The following is a 10291-nucleotide window of genomic DNA, read 5'->3' as shown; positions in this document are numbered from 1 at the left end:
CGAGCCCGGCCCATTTTTTAAACGAGCCTCATTTTTTTGCCCAAGCCCATATTTCGGGCCTATATTTTTATCCGAACCCTCCCATATTTTGGACGGGCCATCGGGCCGGGCCGCCCGGCCCATGGACAGGTCTAATTATGAGTATCATTTATCCAGAATAAAAAGCTAGGCCCGGAAGCATTAAAAATATCCTCATTTGAACTTGAGCCCAGCCCGCCAGATCTTGTATAAACAGAATCACATCACATGGGCCTAAATGATCTCAAATTTTGAAACAATTTGAAAGGCAAAAGAGAGGAGAGGGAGGCGGGATACACCACTTCTCAATTCAACATAAGCAAACGGTTAACTTTTCTTTCTTCCTCTCAGACGAAAAACAAGTCAAGAAAGATCCATCAAAATGGCATCTCTCAAGCTCAAGGTATTTTCCCCCCTTCTTTTTCATTAAGAATAATGCTTCTTAATTTATAACGAAAATTGTGCTGTTTCTCATTATCTTTTTAATAATTATTTTTTCCCCTTTAAATTTGAGTTAGGGTTTCAGTTTTTATTTATTTATCAGTATATTCTCTCATTTTTTCCAGGGGAAAACAGGAGATCAACTTAACTCCAGTCGTTGTAATTCTATTTATTCCTATTTTCTATATTCAGTAATTATATATGTATATATATATATATATATATATATATATTCTTTTAGATTCATTATATTCTTTTCTTCTTTGTGTAAAAGGTTTGAAAATTTATTTCCAAAATGAAAATCCCAAAAATGAAGCATCTACCATGTAAGTTTGCCCTTCCTTCGATTAGAGCATCGTCTGAATTTTTTTTTTAAATGAAGAATAATTTGATTGTTTGAAGAACTGGTTTTCTTTTACATTTTCTTTTCTAGGACGAAACCAGGAGTAGGTAGCAAAGCAGCCGTTTTAACTACTGCAATCGATTCAAAGGTTATTACCTTTTTTTTATTGATTCTCATAATAAATCATTTTTTATTTATTTATATTCATGTTTAACTTCCAAATGTAATTTAAAGGGGTCTCTGAAGAACATGACCAAGATTAAAGGCAAGCGCGATAGTTCTGGTAAGCTTCATCTGCATCTGCAACAAATTTGTCATAATGAGTATCTCCATTCTATGCCATTGAGAACTTTTTTTTTACAGTTCTTTATATGCTCACTTTTCAGAAAATAAAATAGTTCAAAGAAAGGCACTGTCAGATCTTAGCAACCTTACTTCTTTTGTTTCTTCCACGAAAGTTTATGATGGCTCTAAATCAATGTGAGTGCCACAGTTATAATGCTTTTGAATTGTTAGCTCTTTCTGGAATTGGCTTACCTAGTTGTCATTGCTGCCCTTTTTGTAACGCAGGAAGAATGAGAGAAGTGCCTTGTTGGAACGGTATGAAATCTAATTGTTGTCATTGTGTCTTATTTGGCTGTGGATATGATGCATCGCCAAGATTTGAGGACACAATAGACCCTTATCAATTTCGCCCATTGGTTTTTTTGTTTTTTTTTTTGGGGGGGGGGGGGATTATGAATAAATTTATGGAAATTTTGTTCAGTGTCAATCTTTCTTCTTCTTTGTCTTTCTTCTTTATCCTTTTTTTAAAGAAAAATTTCTAATTTATGGTCTAGACATGTTTCAACTTTGAACTAGTGTACTTTTTGTGCCTAGTTGCCGCTTTGTGTTTGATTCTGTTTCTGTCTATGACCTATTTTATCAGTAACATTTTAATGACATGCATTTGCTTTCCCTCCCTGACAGTCCCTGTCTGTCTCTGCTTTATTATTGAATGAAGAAAATGTTCCATTTATCCAAAATGAATATGGGGCCAAATTTTACAAAATTCTACCGAAGAAGATGATAGCCCCAGATGGATATTTGTATGTTAATTCGTTTATTGTTTATTAGACTATAGTTCAAATATGTGAAGTAATTTATTTGCAGGGTTTCAATGGCTTCGGCTGCAAAAACTGCTAATGTCTCATCCAGGAGATCTTTCAAGGTACAAGTACTAGATTAAAAGTTCAAAGCTCTTTTCTACTTTTTCCCCTGCCCCTACAGCCCCTCAAACATACACGAAGTTATTTAAAGTGTGAAAACTAATAACTAAGATCTTGGTAAATCAGTTCTGGTACTATCCTAAATGCTAGTCCTAATGGCATGTGTACTGTTGATATCATATTTATGTTATATCACCAAAGTAGTAAGGTAGAAGTGATACTCTGATTGTCATGAACAATCAATCATTAGAAATTGTTGATTGGGAATAACCAATGAATAGTGGTATGATGTAACATTTATTGTAGTGTTGAGTTTAAACTTTAGTAAGTTCTTGGCTGAAGTTTAGGACTTTCAAACTGCTAAATTTGAGTGTTTTATCCATATTTATGGCATCTTAATTTCACTTGATAATCCAGACCACAATTACTGAAAGAAAATTCATTATGTAGTTTTGATATATTCATTTGATTTTCCACTATAATCAAGACACAGCATTTTGAAGTATTATTAGGTTTGCAATAAGCCTCCTTTGTAGCTCTCTTGATGTCATCACCTTTTGTTTGTGTTATCATGGAGTTACGAAGGACTTAATCTATTTCACAATATTTTTTAAAATAGGGAAAAGAGAGGGACCATCTAAATCAAGGTGCTGTTGTTCATACTTCAAAGACAGGTAGCCTGCTATTATTTATAAAGTTGTTTTGGTAACGTTCACTAGTAAAACAACATATAAGCAAGTTTTGCTTTCTGAGAACAGAAAGTAATAAAGATGTGAAGACTTCCTTGAGTGTCCAAAGTGTTACAACCAAGAATTCAGATCGTAAATCTGTTCTTACCACCAGCAGGTACAATGTTAAATTGAGTTCAATTTCTGTTTTGAAATTATCTGATCAAGTTTTTCTCACTTCAATTCAGGACAACCAAGAATCCACTTCCACCCTCAAGGTTTGTGAATTTAAGCGTCACTGGAATAATTGATTAAAAGAATGTATATAATATCTCCCACTGATGCATGCTTTTATTTCCTTTCCATCTTGAAGGAAGTCTTTACCGGTGTTGAAAAAGGTGAACCAAGCCCTTCCAAGTTACACAATATTGAACATATTTATTTCATTTTCTTCTAACGAAAAAAAAAAAAAAGAAATGAAAATGAAGATAGTGTTATTCCCTTTTCTCATGATATTATCTTGCTGATCTTGTTGTATCTGCCTTTTTATCTTTTATTTATTTATTGCCTATATATTTCCCCTTTTCCATGTAGGACAAAGCTACAGAAGCTCGTAGGATTACAAGTAAGATGCATGACATATTTTCCTTAAATCTCCAAAAGTGCAGTGCCCAGACTTGCTTTCACTAAGATGGCATTTTTCTCCTGTCTATTCTCCCCCTTTTTTTGTCCCCATTTTGGGGGTTTCAGGTAAGTCTAAAGTCTGTGAGAGTGCTTCACATCAAGCAAGCTATGGAAAGAACCATATTTCAAGGAATAGAGGGAGTGATAGCTTTGTAATGATGTAAGCACGAGTCTCTAATTTCATTCTGGTTCTTTACCCTGCTGAACTCAGATTATTTTTGTTGGAATAAATAACATAATGAATTACCCATTTACACTACCAGTCAATTCAAGCAAAAATTTTAATGAGATAAATTATTTTTTGATGAACTGGCTGGTCCAGAACTGGAGCTCTAACTGGTTATCCAGCCCTTTTTCTAAACATTGTAGTAAGGTCTTAATAAGGGACAGAAGTGAAATGCTTTTTCAGTCTCCTACATTGAAGTATAGATTTGCCACCAAGAATTTGAGGTCTATTAAAATTTCAAATTATAGACGAGCCACTGTAAAGTTTGCAATTTATTGAAAAATGCCTTGTTGAATTCTAGCTTATCTGTGTCAATGTTAATGGTGATTGGTCTTGCAAGGCTGAAAGTTACAGAGTTGTATTTCATTGAATGATTGTGCTTGATGCTGAGGATAATCAACAGTCTTTACCTTTGTCATATTGATTCACTGATTTATCTCCTGAATCAGTTTTCCTTTGGTGTCTATCTTTTACAAAGCATGTGAATTAATTCTGGGAATTAATTCTTTTTCTACATGCTCATACTGAATGGAATTTATTCACTTTTAATTAAACTGGCAACTAACCGCTTCTTTGTTTTGCTGGGCACCATGAGGGATATTTTTTATAAAACAAAAAGATAGATGATGGATCTGCTTGAAAGTTTACTAGCATATATTATAGATCCATATTGAAGTTTTGCGGGTTTATATAACATGTTCTTTCTGATAGTAAGCAAACTTCATTGCAATGAGTATTCTGATTATTTGCTTAAAATTTGGAACTAGGGCTACTAAAAGTGGATCTAATTCAGCTGCTCGTATATTGCCAAGATCTTTCAAGGTATATACCATGCTATTGTCTTTCAATTAGTTTGCTCTATATTTTAATGATATTGCCTTATTTTTTCTGATTTGCTTAATGCTTACCTGGCAACCAATGCTGTATTTGTGTCCTTCATAAGTTGTTTTTTGTCATTCATTGCTCAGCCAAGTGTTAAGACTGCACTCAGGCCTTCTAATACTCAAAGAGCATCAAAATCGAAGTGTTCTTCAGGTTTGAAAAAACAAGTATCTGTTGCTGCAATCTCATCCAAGAAAGACATAGAATGTACTCTTCCAGCAAATAATGTAGCAGCAATTTCCAGTGAAGCTAGCCAAAAGGATCTTATGTCTAATGGCAATAGTGATGCTAGCATCAACATGCCTGATATCCTTACTAGAAAGAAAGCCAAACGTAGGAGATCTTATACATCCTTATTGATGACAAGATCAAAGGTTTTGGTCCTGCTACAATCTATATTAATGTTTCCGCCTTTTCCTTGAGAAGTTATATGACTATTGGAAGTATTTTGCAGCTATTAGAGGGAAATGGAGTCAAAGAAGAAGAAAAGCTACCTGGCATTGATAAAGATGACAATCCATTGGAAGTTGCTCAATATGTTGATGAAATTTATCAGTACTATTGGACTACTGAGGTATTTGTTAGTTAGGCCTCTCTTTCTAGAAACATTTTTGGCTTACTATGGTCTTTGTTCTAGGCTTCATGTTAGGGGTGAGTGTTCGATCCAATTGAGTTGACGGGTCCTATTTTATCATCCTAACTCGATTTGAAGCTTTTTCGAATTTAGTGAAAAGAAATTGAGTCAAATCGAATCAAGTGAAATTGTTCGAGTTAAATTAAAAAATTAAACATGTCAAATGAAAAAATAAGTAAGATACTTGAATCATTAATTAACTTATTTAGGTCCTCAAAATTATTATTTTAGAAAATTTTTAACTTTCTTTATATATTCTTTAGAATTTTTTTAAAATTATTATAATTTTAAAAATTATTTTGAAAATCTGAAAATTATTTTGATTTTCTTTTTGTAATTTTTGTTGAGAGATCAATTTGCTCATTTTCAAAATTAACAGAGATCAATTTTTGTTATTCGAATTATTCGATTTGTAAACTTCAACACGATTCGAGCTCGAGACATGAATTACTTGTTCGAGTTGACTGGAATAACTCGAAATTCGATTTTTTTTCATTTTTTTGAATCGAATTGAGTTTTGCTCACCCCTACTTCATATAGTGCAATTGTGATCCTTTTTAAACATAGAGAAGGCAGACCATGGGAATTCTTCTCCTTTAATATTTACATTACATACTATCAAATTACTTATATGGGGCTTCATCTAATGATGAATAGCTAATGGAGATCTAACACAAAACCATCTTATAAAGGACTGGCTTCGTAGAAGAAATAGTAACATGGTAAAGTAACAGACAAGTAATTTTTTCTCAACTAGTTGGTTCTTGATCAAAATGACAGTTAAAGAGTTGCAGACATAAGATGTTTAAGGATAATATATATTTTTTGTATTGCCATATTGGTGCTTTAGAAAACAGAGATTTATTCTTCATTAGATTTCAAGTTGAAATAATAAATAAAAGCATAGATTTTTTTTTAAGTTGTAATTTCCTGCCTCCTACTAACCCATTTCTCATGTTATTGTTTTGTTTTATCCTCGGATGTTGACTTGTTTCTGTACTATATCTGTGAGCATCAAACTCCAATGTTGAAATAATAAATAAAAGCATAGATTTTTTTTAGGTTGTAATCTCCTGCTTCCTACTGACCCATTTCTCATGTTATAGTTTTGTTTTATCCTCAGATGTTGACTTGTTTCTGTACTATATTTGTGTGCATCAAACACCAATGTTGTCAAATGATGAAATGACAATATAACTACTTATCTTATGGCTAATTGTTTGCTTATGTTATAGTAGCAATACTTGGGTAACTAGTCAGATGATTTTGCTTATACTGAACTCATAAAAATGCAGGCGTTGAATCCATCTCTGGAAAATTATATGTCAATACAGAAAGATATTACGCCTCAAATGAGAAGCATACTGATCAACTGGCTGATTGAGGTATGATTTTTCTGATTTTTTCACATGGCTTTAATGCACCTTTTGTTCATAGTGTTCTCCTTATGTAAATTATCTAAGGTCTACCTTGCTTATTTTAGTTACTCTTTACCTTATCACTCTCGCAACAGGTGCACCTCAAATTTGATTTAATGCAAGAAACGCTTTATCTCATGGTCACTTTGTTGGATCGATACCTCTCAGAGGTCCAAATAAAGAAGAATGAGATGCAGCTGGTTGGTCTTACTACACTTTTACTGGCATCAAAATATGAGGATTTTTGGCATCCTAGGGTAAATATTGATGAGTCAACTTTGCATGGTATCTTGTATAATTCTTTTTTGAATTTCAGTCCTTTTGCTTATTTAATTGTGTGTTTCATCCTTTACAGGTGAAAGATTTAATCAGTATATCAGCTGAGGCTTATACTAGTGAACAAATGCTCAAAATGGTATGCATTTTCTTTTGACAGAATGCAGTTTAAACTTTGGAGAAACAGTCATGGTTTCTACATTTATTTTATGAGGAAAATTCGTGTAGGACAACTAATCCAAAAACTCAGATATTCTGGAATCTCAATCATTCCACAATCAAAGTCACATTGAAGCTAAAATAGCAAATGTATTTATAACTTAACCGAAAAGTACCCTAATAAAATATAAAATACAAAATACCATCTATAACCCTAAAGCCTTATCTTGTAAAGTAAGATAATGAGTAAATATAAAATAATCTAAATACCCTAAAATAGCGTAGATAATTATAAAGATTGCAATTTCAAAGCTTATCATCAAACTTGTAAAATATAAAACAGAGTCCCGTTTAACTTTGTCCTAACTAGGATACTTGTGTTCTCCATCACTTGGTGTTTGAACTAGGATTCTATCTGCTTTGTGTATTTCTATTTTTAAGGATTAAAGTGGATGTATTGTCCAGTGATGTGCAACCTTCTATATGTGTTTGCCTTTATTATTCTTAATGATATATAATTAACTTGAATTTCAGGAGAAGCTTGTCCTTAAAGAGTTGAAGTTTCGCCTAAATGCGCCTACTCCCTATGTCTTCATGTTGAGGTTTATAAAGGCTGCTCAGTCAGACACCAAGGTACGTGGTATCTTTTCAAATGTCACTGCTGAATCAACTATTTGATAAGATCTGGAATTCTCATTACAAAATTGAGAAGAAAAGTAGGCAGCTTCTACTCGTAGTGGGATCAGTGATTTGATATTTTGGGATAGTTGATTAAATTTCTATTTGGATATTAGGTATTCTTTACTGTCTTGAATTCCAAGCCATATTGTTTAAAAGTTTGGTTGGTTGGATATTAATTTCAGCTTGAACATCTAGCCTTCTACCTCATTGAGCTGTGCTTGGTTGAATATGAAGCTTTGAAGTTCAAGCCTTCCTTGCTATGTGCATCAGCTATCTATGTTGCTCGATGTACCCTGCAAATGTCTCCTCCTTGGACCCCGTTGCTTTGCAGACACACACGCTATGATGCATCAGAAATCAGGCACATCTCTTTTAAAGTCTTGTTATTATTATTTGTTAGTTTTGCTTAGTAGCGTATCTTTACTTGTTGTCTGATTGTGGGCAGGGAGTGTGCGGAAATGATATTAAGAATCCAAAGAGCTGCCAGTTCAGGGCAATTGAAGGTGACATTTGAGAAGTACGCGAGCCATGAACTCAGTCAAGTTGCAATGATTACACCCTTGGGTAGGCTTCCTTGAACTTGATTTTAGTTGAATGAGTTCAATTTTAGCATGTAAGTAAATATAAAAGTGAAATGTCATATATAACACAGAAAATAGTCCGTAAGCTTTCATGTCAATTGGAGTTGTGGTGTTGTAGTTGTAAGCTTGTTGATTGTATTGGAGGTATTGTTTCCTCCTTTTGAGTTTGAGATTGATGACTTAATGTAATGATGGATCATGGGTTCGTACTTGATCGCCTTCTTGAATTAGCTCCACTTTCTTGCCCACTAATTACTTAATTATCTTATACTTCCAACATTTATCATAAAGAGGCTATAAATATTCATTTGTTCTTTTTCATCATCATTCTCTAATCTTATCTTTTCGTTAATCGTTATTCTCTAACATCTAACAAGACCCCAAAAAATGGAAATCAAAATTTGAATAGTAACAATGATTTAAGACAAACACTGAATAATTTGTTCGGATTTTTGACAAAGTATAATAAGTGAAATGAATTAATGATTCAAATATAAAATATAATGATTTCAATCTCAACAATGTTGGTGATGAGTCTCGTTGTAGAGTGAGGTAAGATGATTGTGCCTTGTGTTTGTTTCACTTATTTTGTTTTTCAAAAAATATTTTATCATTTTTTATGTTTGGTTGAGGAAAGTAAGTTCTGTCAACGCAAAACATTTTACAATTAACTGAAAAAGATAGCGTTTTATAGTAAAATGTCTTACGACTTAAAAATTCGAAAGACATTTTACACAGTTCATTCTCCTTTGACTCTCCTTTTCTAATTTGTTTTTTTCTTCAATGCTCTCTTTGAGAAACAAAAACTCTAGCATGGAGAGGCGATGTAGGACTGATGAATTCCTTTCATATATATTAGATAAAGGAAGAGATAGGAACAAAAAAACCATGGAGAGGCGAAAGGAGTGATGGGGGTAGGCCAAATTTGGGTTGTTGATTTCTCTGATAATTCCACTTTTCCATCACGTGACATCCCCACTCTTTTTGTTTTCACTTGTTGACAGCCGCCAAATGTACAAACATTTGATTGAAAATGCTACACCAAATATATATGAAATTGAAGCAGCAGTGTCGGCAAGCATACGGTCAATTTGTAATATAGTATTGTATAACAATGGAACACATGGAAGTATTTCGAGGATCGTACCCAAGGGAGGATGAATTAAAATCGATTGAAAACCTCTTTACAACAATAAGTATAAACAGTAAAGATTAGATTCTATATTACGATAAATCATAAAAGAAATAAATGTCTAGAACTAAATAACTAAAAGAAATAAACAACAAAATATACAAACAACTAAACCAATCAAGAAGATTAACTTGTTTCAGGGGATGTAATTAACTTCGGATTCGGGTTTTAGGGTGAATTAACAATTAACTAACCAATTATTACCTCCCAGCCTTTAACTAATTAATTAATTGTTTGATACTTGTTTATCTCCTAACCTCACTTTCTCAACTAGGATAAATTAAGATTTACTCGAAAAACTTATCTTCTGACCTCGTTTAACCTTTGATTACTTCCTAGGGTTATCAAGTCTAGGATTTAAGAACACGTAATTTATATCAACTAATCCGATTGTCAAACCTTTAATCCTCCATTAACCACTCCCCCATCCACTCGTTAATCTTCCCTAAGGAAATTAGCTACTCATGATATTTATAATCTCAAACTCATTTCATATAAACATGTAAATAGCATGAACAAATTGAAAAAGAAAAGAGATTTAAAATAATCCTAATTTGTATCGATTAATAGCAGAATAGCGAATCTCTCGATTGGGATGACGAATCTTGTCTCTTGCAAAGGGGAATAAACTGAATAACTTCGATTGCATAAAAAAATCTTAGATCAAAATCGATTCCAAGAGAGAAAAATAAAGCGTTTTAAGAAAATGAAACCTAAATCCTACTTCTAAACTACGAGGGTTTTTGGATGCGTCTAAGACGACTTAGTTACATCATACCTTTATGGTTTTATTCATACAAGTGTTAGCAGCCCGAATTAGGTCTTCAACATGTCCTAGGTCTTTGTAGGAAGTTGATTGTGCGAACAAAAATAGCCTTGA

General features: G+C 33.1%; 1 protein-coding gene across 1 annotated transcript; it reads left to right on the top strand.

Moving 5' to 3' along the window:
- Positions 1 to 257: 257 nt before the first annotated feature.
- Positions 258 to 8467, top strand: LOC105790883 (putative cyclin-B3-1). Its single transcript, XM_012618686.2, has 23 exons — positions 258 to 421; positions 585 to 618; positions 734 to 785; positions 893 to 950; positions 1037 to 1085; positions 1189 to 1282; positions 1373 to 1402; positions 1955 to 2012; positions 2630 to 2684; positions 2769 to 2856; positions 2927 to 2956; positions 3052 to 3076; positions 3273 to 3303; positions 3429 to 3522; positions 4356 to 4410; positions 4557 to 4844; positions 4925 to 5044; positions 6400 to 6489; positions 6618 to 6779; positions 6878 to 6937; positions 7492 to 7590; positions 7821 to 7999; positions 8084 to 8467. The coding sequence occupies exons 1-23, from the start codon at positions 401 to 403 to the stop codon at positions 8214 to 8216; spliced, it is 1905 nt and encodes a 634-aa protein (XP_012474140.1). The 5' UTR covers positions 258 to 400; the 3' UTR covers positions 8217 to 8467.
- The last annotated feature ends 1824 nt before the right edge of the window (positions 8468 to 10291 follow it).

This window comes from Gossypium raimondii, chromosome 8 (assembly GCF_025698545.1).
Source record: "Gossypium raimondii isolate GPD5lz chromosome 8, ASM2569854v1, whole genome shotgun sequence".
NCBI classification, from domain to species: domain Eukaryota; kingdom Viridiplantae; phylum Streptophyta; class Magnoliopsida; order Malvales; family Malvaceae; genus Gossypium; species Gossypium raimondii.
Note: the sequence above shows the minus strand (reverse complement) of the source record. Positions and strands in the feature narration are given on the sequence as shown.